Source organism: Staurois parvus, unplaced genomic scaffold (genome assembly GCF_062004578.1).
Source record: "Staurois parvus isolate SC_StPar_1 unplaced genomic scaffold, SC_StPar_1.0 ptg000985l, whole genome shotgun sequence".
NCBI classification, from domain to species: domain Eukaryota; kingdom Metazoa; phylum Chordata; class Amphibia; order Anura; family Ranidae; genus Staurois; species Staurois parvus.
Window position 1 is genome coordinate 1870955 of NW_028318781.1, and position 19900 is coordinate 1890854.

Genomic DNA, 19900 nt, shown 5'->3' on the forward strand with positions numbered 1-19900 from the left:
CAAAAAACTTCCCTTGCAGTGGGACTCCCCCCCCCATTAAATGCTTGTTTTAGTTTAGGGTCCCATTACATTCAGTTTTTCCTCTTATCCATCATTCCTGCAGACTCCTCCTCTCTGTGTGACTATTCCTCTGAAGTGGCTTCTCTTTGATGCTCCATGCATTTCATGCACTCCGATATCATCACGTACAATGCAGGACCAATAGTCCTGCACTGTAGGGGATGCTGATGGCCCACTCACAACCCAGAGCAATGCAGTGAAAAGCAGAGCGCCAGCTGCTGGGGAAACGAGGATTAATGTAGGTAAAACTGGTTCTAAAATGGTACTCCAAACAATTACAAATAAAGCTCTCAGTGAAGGGGAAGATACACTGCAGGGGTAGTTTTCATCCCCCCCCCCCCCCAGAGTTTAGCTACAAAGCAAGCCTTTTATTTTAATCAGTCTATAAATCCAATGCAGGTAAAGTGCCCTTACAACTTTTTTCTTCCCCAAGGCAGCACACCACAATACAAATACTGTTCACTAGTCCTGTCTTGTGCCAGAATGTACTAAGGGCAGAGAATCAGTTAGAAGCCAGCATTTACCACCTAATGGGGATTAAGCGCTTAAGGACCACCCTATAGTAGATATACTGCTACAGGGCAGCACTTGTGTGCAAAATCACATATACATACACATACTTGATTTTTGCATTTCCAGATAGGAGGCGTGCGCCCTACCTGCGCCGCCATTCGTGGCCACGGATGTCAATCACCGAGTCCCAGCCTGTAATTACCCTAATTACCCGCCGGTGCCCCGGTGATTACCAACAATCACCGATGGGGAGGAAGACTTGTTTACAGTCTTCCCCCGTCAGCTCGAGCACACTTCTCAGCCATCCCAATCAGTGTGCTTACAGTAAAGCACCGCCCCTAGTAAAACACTGCCAGCACATAGCTAACCCTTTGGTTGCCCCTCACCTAGTCCTGCCCAGTGCCATTAGTACAGTGTCAGTGCTTTTTTTTTATTTTAGCTCTGATCACTGTATTGGTGCCACTGGGGATGTCAGTGACACCAAGTTAGTTCCCTAACCTCGTGTCAGAATGTCTGCAGCAGTCCCGCTAAAAGTCACTGATCGCTGCCATTACTAGTAGAAAAAAAAAAAAAAGAAAAGAAATCCTAGTATCTATTCCACCATTTGTAAACGCTATAACTTTCACGTAAACCAAGACAAGTAGCAGAAAACATTTTGGCCTAAATTTACGACAAATTTGATTTAAATATTTTTTCTGGACATGTTTAATAGCAAAAAGTCCAAAATATAGTTTTGTTTCCCCAAAATTGTCAGTATTTTTTTTGCCTATAGCGCAAAAAAACAAAAAACCCCCCCAAAAAACGCACAGGCGATCAAATTCCATTGAAAGAAAGCTCAATTTGTGGAAAAAAAAAAAAGACAAATTTCATTTGGGTGCAGCGTTGCATGACCGCTCAATTGTCAAAGTAATGCAGCACCAGAACGCAAAAAATAGCCTGGTCAGGAAGGGAAGGGGGGGGGGTAAATCCTCAACAGGGCAAGTAGTTAAGCTGCGAGTCTGCACGAGTCTGATTGACATTTTTTTCAGTCATCTACAAGATTTCTTCACCAAGAACATACAAAAAAATCAGCTTTCCTTTCTAGATGAGCCATTTCATCTGCAGCACAGAAGAGGGGTTTGTCACTGCAAGGATAATCCGATTTTACTACTCCCTGTTTATGGACAATAGTACATGTGAATGTTAATGTGAACAGGATGCCTTCTGTGCTAGAAACATGCCATTTGTAAGTTTATTCAGGGAATTCATAGAACTGGTAAAGCTGTATTGCTCCACACTTTGAAGAGAGATTGTTATCAATCCAACTGGAATTTTATACACCACCTGTCCTTTGAAGGCATCAATGATGAACTGGAGAGACTGTGGCTGGACACATTCGATACATTTTTGTACCACGTGGTTTCCATTCTGATCTTTTACACACTTCAGAACATGTCCATCCAGCTCCTTCACCATCTCGCTCTGCAAAAAAAACAAAACCTGATAAGCCATTTGCTAAAAATAAATTACGCACACAAGCCTTTAGTACCATGATGTTACACATACTGCCCAACTTCAGATACCATCTTTTAGGTGTATAATTTATGCTAGGTTTGTACTGTTGCGGGACAGCATGTAAATCATGTGTTCCCTCACCCAGAGGCAAAAACGTGCTGCTCTTTTGCTGATGCAAGGAGGAAAATGTACAGCATGAAAACCACATTTCTGAAGTTTGTTCAGACACAACTGTGTTCATTAAAGGTTCCCAATTCCACTCCTAAATAAAGGATAAGTTCACCTTTAGAAGCATGTTACATCCATATTTAGGCACACTATGCACCCAACTCCTGCCGCCAGTTGTCGCAATTTGAAAACACTGTGGCTCCTCCCACATGGCCACATCATTCATTTGCAGCTTCCTGTGAATGAATAGACTCCAAGTACCATCAGCCATTTTGGCTGACAACTTGTAGTTCAATGAACTGCGAAGCTGCTGGTGAGCGTTCTTAGTTCATCGATTCTTCCTGCCATTTAGTAACCAAGCCCATACGGGAGATAAGGGCAGATCTTGTACTGAGAGAGTCTGCATGATCCAGGCATTGCACTCATGATCTACTGATCGCGAGAGCAATGCTTTACAAGATGAAATGTATAAAAAAAATACTAAAAACACATTTTTTACCTGCAAAAAGACTTAATTAAAAAAATAGAAAATAAAAAAGGTGAACGTAGCCTTTAAAGGAGTAAAAAACATACCTGCTGATCTGGAGATATGGATTCCAGTGCTTTCTGAATAACCCGACACCCGTACATCTGTAAAGCCAGGGGAAGTACATGTCCGCGAATTCGTGTTGCCAGTGCCAACTTCTGATCCATGCTGCCAAACTGAAAGAGAAGTTGTGATGCTGATTCTGGATTTGACTCGAGCATGCCAAATTTCCAAACAATGTGCAAAGGACAGCAAGTTTATAGAGAAATTATTATATTCACTTCTGAATGTTTTATGTACAAGAACAGCAATCAAATTCCCCCTTGAGGTTTTAGGCCTTCCCCCACTCTATCCTAAACGTAAAAAAACTCTGGTTGGAATTACAATAGAGCAATTGAAGTAAAAGGTATTCCATTTTAAAAAGCAAAAACCATGATACTCCAGCATCTACCTTCTCTGCCAAGCCTGGATGTAATTTAATTTGATGCCTACAGGGTACAGGAAGCAGTACCAGAAGGTTTCCAGAACCTTCTATAGAGAACTGTGAAAACATGTGCACCAATACCAAAACAGTTCTGAACACTACTTAGGAGGATTACAAAAATAACACATCCTAATGCAAAAAATAAATAAAACTGGCTCACCTCAAAAAACTTTTGAATCACATAATTTCCAAAGACGTCAGTCATCAGCTGATAGGCTGCCTGGAGGATTTCTCCAAACACTACCTGGCGTTCTGCTGGAGTGGCACGTTCCAGCTTCTGCTGGATGAACCTGGAGGTCAAATAAATGTTAAGAATATGGTATGTGTGCTCACGCACCAACATCTCTACTTCATCTGGATTCTACTTCCAGCTCATGGCTTTTACTGCCCTACCACAGACACCAACAACTGAGATAGAAGCCCGATGATCATTCAAGAAAGAGGCAGAACAGCCGAAAATAAATTACATCTCATATTTGAGAAGGCGTCAAGTAGTGGAAACAGCAAGGTGAATCAATGCATAGGCAGCACAGTGGCTAAGTGGTTAGAACTTCCACCTAGCAGCACTAGGATAGTCAGTTCAAATCCCAACCGCAGCACTACCTGCTTGGAGTTTGTATGTTCTCCCTCTGTGCCTGCGTGGGTTTCCTACAGGTACTCCGGTTTCCTCCCACAATCCAAAGACATGCTGGTAGGTTAACCGGTTGACCCTAGGTGTATGTATGAATGTGACTTAGGGACCTAAGACTGTACGCTCCTTGAGAGTTAGGGACTGATGTGAATGTACAATATATGTAAAAGTAACAATGCTACACAATTACTTGAAATAAATAAATGCATTGTTCCAAATTTCCCAACATCTGCAATGCAGAGCCATCATTCTCTGATATCACTGTATTACATGATCACAAGAAAAAAAAAAAAGCCCTAACCTAGCCAGGAATATTACTCTCCAAGGATGTTAAAGCAAACATTAAAGACACACCCAAGCCCCTTTGAGGAAGCCATAACTATTAATCTCCGTGCCCAAACGCTCTTGTTCGTTTTTTCGTCCAAATTGGACGTTTCTTAGATTTGATTTGAGAGTCAAGATAACATTTGTAACAGTATCTGTGGCAAATGAAAAATGGAGAAAACCAAGGACCATGCTACAAATTGGAGTAAACGTGTGTGGAAATGGGTTATGCTGCAATGCATATACAGCCCTGGCCAAAATTTTTGAGAATTACACAAATATTAATTTACCTGCAAGGAAATCACACCAAAAGTAGTGCATGCACTACTTTAGAAATCAGTGTGGTTGATATGCCCACTCTAATAGCGGACAATAGGGTGCGACTTCGCATAAGATTTGCAAGTCGCATGGCATGCAAATCACATTCCAAGTCGCACTGTGGCAGCACCCAAATACTGCAGAGTTCCCCTTTAAGCTTTAACATTTCTAAAAGCATCTGTTTGCAGAACCAGGTCATCAGCTCACTTCTTCCCCCTCATTTCCTGTGGAACAATCTAGCAGCTGACACCCTAACTTTCAGTTAATATTTTATCTAAATGTGAAACCGCAAAGGCTATATCATGAACAGCTAAGAATGTATTTTAGAGGTACAAAAAAAAGTAGAGAGGAAATATATGCACTGTGACGTAATTGTTGATATATACACCATGTAAGATGCTTTTCAAGGCACTTCACTTGCAGACACAAGTCTGGCTAGGTCCCAGCTGGTAAATAAAAAGCTTGTTTTCCTCAAGTTCATGTCCAGAATTTTCCTGGCATTCCCAAAGTTGCTATTACAGCACCTCATGTGACTGGGGGCTTAAACTTTCAAAAAGTTCCTATGACAGAGAAAGATGCCTTCTTTTATGATCATAGACCACCCACACCTAACTAATGTCACGTTGTGCTATATGTAAACCACTTGTGCTACCTCTGTGCTCATAGACCGCTCATCTCCATGGAGGTGCTGCGAGTGAAGCAGAAGTGGTGAGCGGACTGGGCAGAGAAGCTGATTATCAGCTGCAAGAGACTGGCAAATGGCCTCCAGATAAAAAGGACTTCAGGTGTCTCTAGAGTTGCCCGATTACTTTTACGGGGTACTGAAGGATTTATGGTTAACTAAATTAATTACCTGTAAAACTCAATAACTTGCAAAGGTTTTAAAGCATTGCCCCAGGGCTTATTTTTTACGATTTACAGGCGTATGAAAAAAAAATTATATATATATATTATATATACACACACATACACACAGTTGTGTTCAAAATAATAGCAGTCAGACATCACTAACCTGATCAATCACTATTTTTGGTAGAAATGATATTTCTACATGGCAAATAATTTGCTAGCAGGTATAGTAGAGTAATAGAAATCCAACGGACCCAACAGTCATGACATGCATGCTGCTGATTGTGTAATTGAATCACTAATTGAAAGGGGCATGTTCAAAATAATAGCAGTGTGGAGTTCTATTAGTGAGGTCATTCATTCTTTGAAAAACAGGTGGCAATTATTGCCCTTAAGGAAGGAAGGCAGCAAATGTTGTACATGCTGGTTACAGTGCATTTCTCTCTGAAATTGAGGAAAAAACTACCATTCGAATGGATAGAATAGCCAAAATGGCAAGGACTCAGCCAACAATCAGCTCCAGGAAGATGAAAGAAGGTCTAAAGTTACTTGTGAGTACTGTTACAATTAGAAGACGCCTATGTGAAGCCAAGCTATCTGCAAGAAGCCCCCGCAAAGTCCCACTGTTGAAAAAAAGACGTGCTGAAGAGGGTACAATTTGCCAAAGAGCACATTGACTGGCCTAAAGAGAAATGGCGCAACATTTTGTGGACTGATGAAAGTAAGATTGTTCTTTTTGGGTCTAGTGGCCGGAGACAGTTTGTCAGACGACCCCCAAACACTGAATTCAGGCCACAGTACACTGTGAAGACAGGGAAGCATGGTTGTGCAAGCATCATGATATGGGGATGTTTCTCATACTACGGTGTTGGGCCTATTTATCTCATACCAGAGATCATGGATCAGTTTGAATACATCAGAATACTTGAAGAGGTCATGCTGCCTTATGCTGAAGAGGAAATGCCCTTGAAATGGGTATTCCAACAAGACAACGACCCCAAACACACCAGTAAACATGCAACATCTTGGTTCCAGACCAACAAGATTGACATTATGGAGTGGTCAGCCCAATCCCCGGATCTTAATCCAATAGAAAACTTGTGGGGTGACATCAAAAATGCAGTTTCTGAGGCAAAACCAAGAAATAGAGAAGAACTGTGGAATGTAGTCAATCATCCTGGGCTGGAATACCTGTTCACAGGTGCCAGAAGTTGGTTGACTCCATGCAACACAGATGTACAGCAGTTCTCAGAAACAGTGCTTATACAACTAAATATTCATTAAGTGATTCAAAGGAAAGCAAAATCTTCAAACATTTTTCAGTTTATATAGTGAATGTTTGAGTTTGTAAAGAAGAATACCAACACTGCTATTTTTTTGAACAGTCTAATATTCACTTTTCTTCAATTTTTTTTAGAGGAACACCACAAATTTGATGTATTTTTCTTCATGATTTGTTTTGGAATAGAATGTGTAGTGTTCCCAATGCATTTGTGTGTATGAAAAAAGTGAATAAAGCTCAAAATCCTTCTGTTAGCTTTTATTTCCAAACACACTGCTATTATTTTGAACACAACTCTGTGTGTGTGTGTGTGTGTGTGTGTGTGTATATACACACACACACACACAATATTGTGTTGGTCTGCACTAAAACTCATTTTAGTGTATTTATTCTTGAAAATACATGCATTTGATAAATAGCTGCACAAATGAACTCATGTCTCGGTTTATATTTATTTCTTCACTAGGTACTTGTTTAAACCTGCTGCTAGCAGATACATAAACCCACCTGGAGCCATGCTGGTCTTGGGAAAACTCAACAATGTGACCAATCAGATCCCTGAGCTGTAAGTTGGGGAAGCGGTTGTTGCGGAAGTCTTCCAGCAGTCTGCTGCGCCCGGAGGGCATGATATCAGATCGGCTGTATCTTAGACGGGAGGGTGGAAAAAGCTGGCTGCTGGAACTGAAGAAGCTAGATGTGCTAGCAGCACTGCGGTACTTGGCCTCAGCTCCAGGGGCAGCCGATATATAGCGCCCACTGCCATTGGTCAGCCCGCCTGAAAGAGTAAGCATTATTTTATTAGTTTGCATGCATAACATTCTGACACAATAGCAAAGGATAAAATACTTGTTGAAAGTATTCTTCCAGAGAAATTCATTTTGTATGTTCTAGGCATTCTGAAAATGAGTAGCTGATACTGTACTATATAGGCCTTTATAAAGAATCTTCAGTATCAAACTGAACACAACTTGATGTATGCCTCTTCTGAGATATGTATGTGCCACTTGGTATCACTGCAGGATTCTGAATGGGATGTGTCACAATGTTGTCTTGCGCTCCAAGCTACTATTTGCAGGGTATGATCATTTTTTTTTTTCCCACAAGCCACGGGAGTGTCTATACTAAAGCATATAAATCAGTTTTCAACATGCGTGCAGTTAAGAGTAGGGGTTTCTGCATACTAGAAATGCATTCTATATAAAAAGCTTCTTCTGCCACACACCAAAGCAGTATGATTCTGGAGACAGGCTTCATTCTTTGCTTAAGATCTAAAACCATGCAGGTTGTTACATTTTTCAACCGTAGGACAGAATAGCTGATATTTAGCTATGAAGTTCAGAGAATGGTTACTGTCCAGCGCCATAGATGTACTGCAGATGATCCCACCTAGCACTGACTGTACTGCAAATATACCAATTGTACTTAAAGTAGAACTACACTCTAGACCAGCCTCTCAACCAATAAAAAGGAACCCTTAAAATATAGTTTTCTGGTCTCAGAGAACTGCTGCTAGTAAGTTAATAAATGTGATGCCCAGTAGGAAGAGTTCTCCTTACATTTGTGGTCATTAGGAAGAATCCCCCTTAGGGTTAACTAAAAGGATCACTGGTGTCAGTGGTTACATTTCTGAGGCGCAAACATTGCTCATGGAACCCCACAGAATTCTGGCCAAGAACTGCTGCTCTACACAAAGCCTCACTTATTTTCCACTTTCCCCTGTATTCTAGTCTATCCGCTAATTTTGCCACTGTAACACATAATATGAGGTCTGCGTTATGTGAGTTTTGTTACAGGACAGGATCCACTTATAGGCCATGCTGCTGATCAACTGCCTCTGACAACATATACCACCTTAGCGGTTACATCTGGAGCTGGAAGGAGGCAATTACTGCTGTCAAACAAGTATTACAGGGGTCATTTCTTCCAGCTTGATTAGAGAAAATCGACACGGTCTCAGACTTCTCTATGGGAACTTAAATAAATTATTTCTGCTCCGAATAAGAGTGCTCTTGTATGTTGTAGGGAGAAAAAAAACTGCATGCATCTCTGGTACTGGGACAGAGGTGAATGGGTTAATGTAAAACCCTGTGTAATATAAAGATGTCGCAAATATATTGCAATATTAGGAATACTGCAACACAAACAAAATATACTATGAAACACCAGCAAAGATGTACCCATATGCTAAACAGCAGCAATGCAGGTATTTAAGATTTGGGAAGGCTGGTTGTGGTATTTAAGTATCATCGGCTGCTGTCATTAGCTCTGGTCATTGTGGCAGTAGTAGGCAGGTGTGTCTTCTTCATAAGGGTGGGATGTGGCTGGGAGGCAGCTGAAGAATAACCAGCAGTAGTATAAATCAAGTAAAAGTATGCTTCTGTTCACTGCACACATGGTGAAGCAATGGACACAGAAGGGCACAACGCTTTTTTTTTTATTAATAATAGAATACAAAGTGTTTTGCCTTTAGTTTTTATCCTGGCCATGCAGTGATTGTTGTGCAGTCTGAGGTCCACCTTGTGAAAGAATGTAGTATTGCTTTAAAGAGCAAAACAGTGGCTAACCTATACCCATCATGCTTGGCTCATTTACAAAAATCAAGTACACTCACTGAAGAGAAGCAGGGGACATCGCTATCCATGAGACATGGATATCCGCTGACCTCGCTTACGCAGTCCACATGAAAATGAGCCACTTAAAAGGGAATAGGAGGGCAGTTGACAGGCATACTACTTACCAACATGAGTGACAGCAACAGAGGAGAGGAATATCAGAGTGGGGCATGTGTGAAAGAAACAAATCAGGGAGTAGAAGAGAAGAAAAGGTAATCAGCAAAGCGGTAATGTGGAAAAGAACATGGACAGAGAGGGGTGCAGAAACTCAAGTGGCAAGTGACATGTGGGTATGTTCACGAAAGCCAAGACAGCAAAATCCTAGGAGTAGATGTAAGAGGTACATGTGAAAACCAGGTAATGGATTATCAGAGGAAGGTGATGAATGTGGACAGGCAGAGAGGTGGGTGGCACCTGCAAAACTGAAATCCAGTGAAATAAATGGGAAGCCAGCTGACAAGTTTCCCATGGCCTCTGCCTGCTCTCAGTACTATGTAATAGCACCCATACCTACTACAGTACCTTCTCATATACAAAAATATTTGATCCAAAAGAAGTTCACATGACAAATGGAAAGTTTACATGAATCTAGGACAATTAAAATTACATTCAAATCAGAACACACACAGCCACAAAACTACACAAATAAAAACTTTTTGCTTTACCTAAATGCAAACTGGATGAAGATCCGTGTGATGGGAGGGATGGTGGTGGTGTTAGTGAATGTCCTGGCGTTTGGCTTGGAAGAGGCATGCCTATTGGACTCGGAGAGGATGAGAAGCCCAGGCTATTGTAAAAGGGCTGCCCTATGGGTGCCAGGCTGCTGCTAGACCTTTTGTACAAGTCTGAGCTAGCAGACAAGGAATCTCTCCTTGAGCCACTACTACCCGTGGAATTGCCAACTGAATAAAAATAAGACAAACAAAAACCAATTAAAACACAGTGATCGAAAAAAAGGACATCTCAATCTCACTTCTGGGAAACACATTATGAGAACAAACAAGCAATCAGAAATAAAAAGGAATATGAACACAAACAGGTAATTATATAACAAGATGTACCAATAAGTTCAAAATGCATCAAAGCCTAATAAATTAAGGATCTGATACACATTTAACTTCCACTTCTCTTGTGGAACAATTTATAAACCAGAGTGTTAGGTTTAGCCTATGAAAAAGTGAGAGGCTAAGTACCCCAAACACCTATGGCATTGGATAAAGACATAACTGGACAAGGTTTTCTAAACAGACCATTCACTATCTCTCCTCCACCCCCAACAGCAGACTGCTGAAGGGTGAAGCATCTGCCTCCCCAGCTGTGCCTGCACCAGACCAGATGCCATTAAGAGTATACCTGGGCAGTCTCTTATGCAATTTTCACTTTAACAAGAATTTTCCTTATGGTTGGTTTCGCTGAACATTTCAATATCATCAGGAGGTGTCAAAGTGCATATCAAAGCTGAATTCCAAAGTCCAATTAGAAGCATGCCACCTCCTGGACTTCTTTTAAATTTACATGTGACAGGTTTTATGTGCTCCAATGAGCAAGATAGCTGCAATTGCTGGATGCTCTGGTCTCAGATCCTTCAAGTGCAGAACCCTTTGCATTTTGCAAATGCGTTCACATAATACAAAGGCTTCTCTGAGAAGGCAGCAGGGGGAAGGGTCTCCTCTCAGAGCCCCAGTGTCTCCTCCAGGAGTGCCTTAAACCTGTCAGAGGTAGCAGGCGCCTCATTGGACTTAACTGATGGTATGCCTGCATAGTTTACAAATCGGCTGAACTCCTGGAATTCGGTCTGAACAAGTCTACCTATTCAAAATGTACATCACTAACCTATAATAGAAATGAGTGTCTTTAAAATATTGGATTGCAGTACTACAATTCACCATTAGAGTGAATACATGGTACAGTTAACATGGCAGCTTCAGAAGTGACTTAATTGTAATATCATGGATGTAAGAGCACCCAAAAACACATGGCTTCCTCAGACTTTAGAATCAGAATGGATGTCATCCAACACAATTCAATAAACCAGGCAGGTGTGCATTTGGAACTGCAGTACCACTAACTATATGTAGGATTACTCATTTAAAATGGGACTCCCCGTTTGATTCCATTTCCTTCTATTACTTCATTCAGTGGGTCCCTCCCTGGCCTGATATCAAGGCTGAACATCTGGATGCAGGAACACCCACTGTGTAGGGTGCTGTGGTGACACCAAACTGTACCAGCAAGAATTGCAATAAGTGACATTTAACAAAGCAGCTCCTGTAAACTTAGGGACCTTGGGACAGGGGGCTCTTCACACCTATGCATGCATGTTGCCTAATTCGTTAACATGTGGTACCTGAGTTTATTCATTTCTAATGGGTCCTCAAACAAACATGTCTTTACTCCAATGCACTGCAACAGAGTGCACGTTTTTCAGATAAATTGTATCCTTTGTGATTCACTGAGGGTCTTGCGTGTTTACCGCATAGATGTAGTAAAACACAGATGGGGACCCTTTGGAATGGAAGAGCACCCCCAAAACACATGCACAATGTATGTCCACATGCGTTGATGCTCATTACAAAGCCTGTACAGGTCTAAAACTTGGGACTCATGCACACTTCATAGAGTTAAAAACCTGCAATTAAAATAGATTTAGAATTATATGTCAAATACCTACATAAGAATGTAACAAATGTCACTTTGGCACAAGTATTTATATATACTTTTCCAACTGCAACCAAACACTTGAGGTTATACAACTAAAATGGAGTTCCCCTGTGTGAAAATAATTGAACCCATATAAGGCCAAAATTATTGATTAGAGAACAATTATGAATAAACTATTGCTGTAAAAGTTGTCCTGCTTAAAACTTCATTTTTTTATGGTTTTGATAAGAAAATAAGACAGCAGCACAACAGGATCTGAAAAATGTTGATGTACTTGGCCTCGCATTATAATAAAAAAAAACAAAAAACAAAACAAAAAACACAAAAAAAAAAAAAAAAAAGCAAAAAGGATGGTACATACTGAGCTTGAAAATGTACGTACTTTTCTTCAGATTTTATGCAGTCATTTTTATAAAGAAATGAAAGAGCTATTTTTACACTTTTTGAAGTCCTTGGTGCAGGACAGCTTTTGCTGCAATATGTTCTGGTTAAGCCGGTGGATGTCAGTGGGTTGGGGACTACATTACAAGGCACTTTGAGAACATTTTGGTGTGCACTCTTCGTTTCAGTGCATTTCTGAACAGCATCATGTAGAATGAGGAGCTATTAAAAGTATGTGAAAAAAAGCACTGAAAAGTATGGAAAAAGCCAAGACAGCATCAGTCAGGGCTTGTGGTCCAATTCGATTAATTTCAGCGTGAGCGCAAACTGTGCCTGATCACAGTACTCTCCATAGACCACTGAGTACAAGAGACAGGACCACTGTGGTCTGGTTGGCAGTGGTCATGATGTAAGTATGCTCAGAAACACTTGCTTGAAGCCCAGGGACACTACAGACCAGCGGGAGAGTGCACAGTTCAGTTCAAGCATGCCTAGTGTGAGTGCACTCTAAAGAAAAAAAAATGGCTGCAATCTTCTCCTGATCTGCCTGAGTAAACGCAATACAAATGCCGTGATTTTTTTTTTGTACAAAATGCATTCACTACAGAGAACCTCTGAAGTCAGATACATTCATTATTGCCCCAAAATAAACACCTATATGGCCTGTTACCAAATCAGTAAAACAAAGGTTTTAGGCAGATTGTTTACAAAGAATTGGTGCGGTGTCTGGCCTTCCTTTTCTGCATCACGCCTTTCTTTTGAGAGCTTGGGAATGAAAGGTGTTCCTGTGTGTGAGACCTACCTGATGAACCAAAACCACCAAAGGCTGAGCCGATGGCGGCTCCCAGAGAGCTACTGCTGCCGAACCCCAGCGAAGCGTTTCCAGGTTGCCCCGGGCCATGTGAAAATAAAGAGCTGCTCTGGGAATTGTTGGTCAGAGAGTTATTCCCATAAAATGAATTGGAATGGAGGTTGGCATTTGGCTGTGACTGCTGCTGTGGCTGTTGCTGCTGAGAGGCCAGAGGGCGGAAGATACCATTTGCGGCTGCTGTAAGGCTGTTGGTTCCAGATGCTGATACTGCTGCAGCTGGAGAAAAAAAAAATAAATAAAATTTAAAAGCTATTTTTTTCATGTCAATTTTGCTTCCTACAATTTAAAAAGCTAATAAACTTTGGTTTTAGAATGTACACTATATCGCCAAAAGTATTGGGACACCTGCCTTTAAGACTGGGATGCCATTAAAGTTCATGTGCGTGTAGTCTGTAGGGTTCAGTATTGAGTTGGCCCTCCCTTTGCAGCTATAACAGCTTCAACTCTTCTGGGAAGGCCGTCCACAAGGTTTAGGAGTGTATCTATGGGAATGTTTGACCATTCTTCCAGAAGCACATTTGTGAGGTCAGGCACTGGTGTCGGATGAGAAGGCCTGGCTCGCAGTCTCTGCTCTAATTCATCCCAAAGGTGTTCTAATCGGGTTGAGGTCAGGGCTCTGTGCAGGCCAGTCAAGTTCTTCCACCCCCAACTCGCTCATCAATGTCTTTATGGACCTTGCTTTGTGCACTGGTGTGCAGTCATGTTGGAACAGGAAGGGGCCATCCCCAAACTGTTCCCACAAAGTTAGGGGCACGAAATTGGCCAAAATGTCTTGGTATGCCGACACCTTAAGAGTTCTCTTCACTGGAACCAAGGGGCCAAGCCCAACCCCCGAAAAACAACCCCACACCATAATCCCCCTCCACCAAACTTTACACTTGGCACAATGCAATCAAGTATCGTTCTCCTGGCAACCGCCAAACCCAGACACATCCATCGGAGAAGTGAGATTCCTCACTCCAGAGAACACGTCTCCACTGTTTGAGTCCAGTGGCGGTGTGCTTTACACCACTGCATCCAAAGCTTTGCATTGCACTTGGTGATGTAAGGCTTGGATGGAGCTGCTCGGCCATGGAAACCCATTCCATGAAGCTCTCTACGCACTGTTCCTGTGCGAATTTGAAGGCCACACAAAGTTTGGAGGTCTTTAGCTATTGACAGTTGATGACTTCTGCGTGCTTCAGCATGTGCTGACCCTGCTCTATCATTTTACGTGGCCTACCACTTCGTGGCTGAGTTGCTGTTCCCAGTTGCTTCCACTTTGTTATAATACCACTAACAGTTGACTGTGGAATATTTAGTAGAAAGGAAATTTCATAGATGAACTTATTTTATTGCACAGGTGGCAACCTATCACGGTACCACGCTTGAATTTACTGAGCTCCTGAGAGCGACCCATTCTTTAACAAATGTTTGTAGAAGCAGTCTGCATGTCTAGGTGCTTGAGTTTATACACCTGTGGCCATGGAGGTGATTGTAACACCTGAAACCATTGATTTGGAGGGGTGTCCCAATACTTTTGGCAATATAGTGTATCTACAATGTGGATTGCACATGTAAAAATATTACCCAAGCATCCATGACATTCAATATGCAAATCCCACCACTGAACCTGTGATTTCACATATTTCAGGCTTGCCACTGGATGACATACTAGCAGAAAGTTGAGAGTCAAGAACATTTGTAACAGTATTTCTATGGTGGCTAAAAAAAATGGAGAAAACCAAGGACCATGCTATAAATTAGAGTAAACGTGTGTGGAAATGGGTCATGTTGGAATGCGTACACAGCCCTGGCCAAAAGTTTTGAGAATGACACAAATATTAATTTACCTGTAAGGAAACATGTGAAGTCATCATTGCTTTGCATAAAAAGATTCACAGGCAAGGATATTGCTGCTACTAAGATTGCACCTAAATCACCCATTTATTGGATCAAGAACTTCAAGTAGAGAGGATCAATTGTTGTGAAGAAGGATTCAGGGCACCCAAGAAAGTCCAGCAAGTGCCAGGACAGTCTCCTACAGTGGATTCGGCTACGGGATCGGTGAATCACTAGCACAGCGATTGCTCAGGAATGGCAGCAGGCAGGTATGAGTGCATCTGCAGGCACAGTAAGGCGAAGAGTTTTAGAGGATGGCCTGGTGTCAAGACGGGCAAAGAAGCCTCTTCTCGCCAGGAAAAACATTAGGGACAGACTGATATTCTGCAAAAGGTACAGGGATTGTACTGCTGAGGACTGGGATAAAGTCATTATCTCTGATGAACCCCCTTTCTGATTAATTGGGGCATCCAGTAAAAAAAAAAACAAAAAAAAAAAAAAAAAAAAAAACACCTTGTCTGGAGAAGAAAAGGTGAACGCCATCAGTCTTGTGTCATGCCAACAGTAAAGGATCTTGAGACCATTCATGTGTGGTGCTACTTCTCAGCCAGAGTGGGTTCACTCACAATTTTGCGTAAAAACACAACCATGAATAAAGAATGGTGCAAAAACACCCTCCGAGAGCAACTTCTCCCAACCATCCAAGAACAGTTTGGTGATGAACAATGCCTTTTCCAGCACGCTGCAGGACCTTGTCATAAGGCAGAAGTGATAACTAAGTGGCTTGGGGAAAATATAGAAATTTTGGGTCCATGGCCAGGAGACTCACCAGAACTTAATCCCATTGAGAACTTGTGGTCAATCCTCAAGAAGCAGGTGAAAAAAAACCCTACAAATTCTGACAAACCCCAAGCATTGATTATGCAAGAATGGGCTGCCATCAGTCAGGATGTGGCCTCAAAGTTGATTGACAGCATGCCAGGGCGAAATTGCAGAGGACTTGAAAAAGAAGGGTCAATGCTGCAAATACTGACTCTTTGCATGAACTTAATGTAACGGTCAATAAAAGCCTTTAACACTTATGAAATGCTTGTAATTATACTTCAGTATACCATAGTAACATCTGACAAAAAAAAAAAAAATCTAAAAAAAAACTGAAGCAGCAATGTGAAAAGTAATATTTAAGTAATTCTCAAAACATTTGGCCAGAAATTGCTGAAATAAACCTGGCTCCTAGGCTGTCAGAGAAAAACACTGCCATGTTCATGCTAGTGGCAGACTGCAAATTTATAAGTTTATTTGCTAATATATTACACTTTAAAGCATGGCAGGCACAGCCAACAAGGACTATAGGTGAATGGTTAAGAATATCAGCTTGGTTATACTTCATCTAAAAAAATAAACTAGAATAACACCCACTAGAAAATTATTAAAAAGTCTGTTGAGACTTTAAAAAAAATTGCATCTTTAACGTACACAATCTAAAATTATCAGTAAATGGAATTGGGATCACAGTAGTAAAGCTAAACAAGCTGTAAAGGACATTACCAGAAGACGACTTGTTACATACCAGCTTGTGCTGCTGCAGGACTGATGAGAACTGGGGTAGGTGCCATCAAACGCACTTGGGTTGCCAGTCCAGCCCTTGCTCCTGGGCCAACCACCAAGGCACCACTCTGATCATAGTAGGCAGTAGGGGCAAGGACTTGATAGCCTAAAAATATGTACCATATTAGCACACAGCACACCTACAAAAAAAAAAAAAAAAAAGTGTTGTACTAAACACTAAGTACCTGACATACTGGTGGCCAGGCCCTGTCCAAAGGCCAGGGCAGAATTAGCAGCAGCTAGACTGTCGTTCTGTTGTCCTTGCTGTCCTTGGTTTGGTGTTAGTGGTCGCTGGTTTGTGGCAGAGCGCATAACCTGCAATAAAAATGTAGGATTTAATTTTGGATACTGGAGTAGAAACACAAACGAGAGATATAACAAAATCATATCTCCATCCCTAGTCACTGTCTTAGGTTTTGACCCCACAGAAGCCTAGAGGTACCTTGGGAAAAAAGGTGCAGGTCCTAAAGATGCTAGGCTTTTAAACAGATGCTCAGGGCTTTAAACGTGACAATCTGCTTTGTGTCCACAGACTCCTGACTGGGAAAAACTAGTGCGCACTGCAATTTAATCAATATAACCGTTAGAAACATTTTAGATTTTTGATTGACCATCTTACATTGTTTTATCCAGTGGAGAGATCTGGGGCTTGAATGGAATGTACCATTTTGAAATATTTCCCCTATTACCAGTGAAAGTTTTCTGTGAAGGTTTAAAAACCTTGTGACTGTATCACTTGTATATGCTCATGGAGCAGTCAAATGTAACCACTTGCCCTCCGAGGATTTAACACCCCCTTCCTGATCAGGCCATTTTTTATGATATGGAGCTGCATTACTGTAACTGACAATTGCACGGTCATGCAGCGCTGCACCCAAATTAAATTTGTCTTTTTCCTACAAATGGAGCTCTCTTTCCGTGGCATTTGATAGCCTCTGCGGTTTTTTTTTTTTTTTGCGCTATAAACAAAAAAACGATTTTGAAAAAACAAAAACAAAAAAAAAAAAAAAAAACTTTTGCTATAAAGCATATCCGGTAAAAACATTTACAAAAAAAATCAAATTTTGTCATAAATGTAGGCCAAAATGTATTCTGCAACATGTATTTGCCAAAAGAAAAAAAAATCCCTATACGTGTAAATAAATTGGTTTGCGTGAAAGTTATAGCGGCTAAAAATGGCACTATGTACACTGGATTTTTTTTTTTTTTTTTAATACAAGTAATCGCAGTGATCAGCGACTTATAGCGAGACTGCGGCAAGCATTCTGACACTGGGGCACTGGGGAGGGAACTAACAGCCACTCCCCAGTGACACCAATATAGTAATCAGTGCTAATAAAAAGCACTGACACTACCAATGACAATGGGCAGGTAGAGATTAACATCTGGAGCGATCAAAGGGTTAACTGTGTGCTGTTTTACAAACTGTGCTATGTGTTTTATTGTGTAAGCATGCGGCTTTGTATTGCTCTGCTGAGCAAAGCAATACAAAGAAGCATTCTGGTGCTGACAGGGGAGAGATCTGTATTGTTTACAAACAGGCCTCTCCCGTTAGTGTTCCTCAGCTATCGTTGGGGAATCTGTGGTGTAGAGGTGACGTGGTGGTGTCATTGGGATTCGGCCAGGTACGGTACATGCATAGTTACACTGGCACAAGATGAACCAACATATTCATGTATAAAAATATCCATAAATGGAATTCTTCTATAGAATGTTTACTTGCAGAGCTTTTTATGTTTAGGAATGTTTTATGAAGTTGAAATGTGCCTCTAAACTTGCTTAAAAAACAACAAACTAGTCAATTTCCTAACATGATTCTCTTCCTGCTTGCGTGTTGTAACCTTCTCTTCTGGGAGGATCTAAAGAATATGTAAACCCAACATATTCCTGAAATGTGCCTGCTGAACTATGTAATTTTTTTTTTTTTAATACAAAGTATTCTGTTCTGTTGTATTATTAATTCCTTCGTGTTCCCTCTCCTTTCCTATTAAAAACTGGCCACACTAAGCATGGAAACACAGCATGGTCAGTTCTCCAACTATGATCAGACTTTTCCTGACACCCCCACTACACAACCTTCCACTGGGGAGATCAGCGTGCTGCCGCTTCCTTCCCTAGCTCTTAGGTAGATGAAAACCAAGGCTACGTAATAGCTTATAAAATAGGGGGGGGGGGGGGGTGTTGTATAACTTTTTTTTTAAAATCTATACAAAATTATTTATTTTATTTCTATTTTAAACTAAGTAGGTTGTTTTACAAGGTGAAGGTTTAAAATCAACCACTTTCATTTCTCTATGCTGTCCAAGCTTCATCATCTTAATACACAAACTTATGTAACAGTTAGGGGAAAACCAAAAAGGGAAACAAACAACGGAGTTATATTAAAAACAATGTTCTACTGGTCATTACTACAGGGTCTCAATCTCCTTTTGGATTACTTTTATTTTTTTGGAGAAGTGGTAACACCTGTGAAGAGTCTTTTTGTAGCAGGAGTACAAGTCCAAAGTAGGGAGGAAAAAAGCCTGATCAATGCAGGAGATGTTTAAGATTTCTAAGCAGCCCACAGGTGATTCAGCCTGCCAGACTAGCCCAAACCAAAATATTTCTGGGTGGATTTAAATCCATTCTGCTCATTTTACTTACCTGCTGTTGTCCCTGGGATGCCTGTGTTGCTGCCTGCTGGTTGCTGTTGTTGGCAGCAGAGGCAGCTGCTGCTGCAGCTTGTTGCTGAAATAATCCAGCTGGATACACTCCCCACGGTACCCCGTAATATTGTGGAGGAACGACCGCAGGGCCTAGAAAGGTCCAAACAAGTTCATTAGTGCAAGTAAATCAACATAGCGTGTGGCAAACACTGCAGAGATCTCGATTTTAAATTCATATTGCCAATCACACAGCAGTGCAGACATCAGGGGTTTTTGACCTTTAAATCTGATGATTCTTTAGCAGAAAATTGCATTAACTGTCTGTAAACCCACATAAGTTTTGTAAATAGTTTCCTTTTGCTTCGTAAATGTAGTCATGCAAAGTTTGTTATATTTGTTATTAGGGCAGCACAGTGGCTAAATGGTTAGCACTTCCGCTTGGCAGTACTAGGGTCACTGGTTCAAATCACAACCACGGCACCACCAGCCTGGAGTTTGCATGTTTTCCCTGTGCCTGCGTGGGTATCTTCTGGGTACTCTGGTTTCCTCCCACACTCCAAAGACATGCTGGTAGGTTAATTGGATCCTGTATAAATTGGCCCTAGTAGGTATATGAAAGTACAGTATCCCCCAGAAATGAGTACACCCCTCA

The 19900-nt window shown here is 41.3% G+C and overlaps 1 protein-coding gene across 2 annotated transcripts in view; it reads right to left on the reverse strand.

Moving 5' to 3' along the window:
• PUM2 (pumilio RNA binding family member 2) overlaps window positions 1-19900 on the reverse strand; it is a 103794-nt gene that overhangs the window by 9546 nt on the left and 74348 nt on the right. The window contains exons 10-18 of one of the 2 annotated variants that reach the window (XM_089657347.1): window positions 19247-19398; window positions 16789-16918; window positions 16566-16709; window positions 13106-13390; window positions 9927-10163; window positions 7157-7424; window positions 3406-3535; window positions 2809-2937; window positions 1897-2034 (exon numbers count right to left, since the gene is read on the reverse strand). In XM_089657347.1, the coding sequence (XP_089513473.1) occupies window positions 1897-2034; window positions 2809-2937; window positions 3406-3535; window positions 7157-7424; window positions 9927-10163; window positions 13106-13390; window positions 16566-16709; window positions 16789-16918; window positions 19247-19398 (1613 nt within the window). The remainder of the gene's footprint in view (window positions 1-1896; window positions 2035-2808; window positions 2938-3405; window positions 3536-7156; window positions 7425-9926; window positions 10164-13105; window positions 13391-16565; window positions 16710-16788; window positions 16919-19246; window positions 19399-19900) is intronic. The other variant, XM_089657349.1, reaches the window with a different exon arrangement.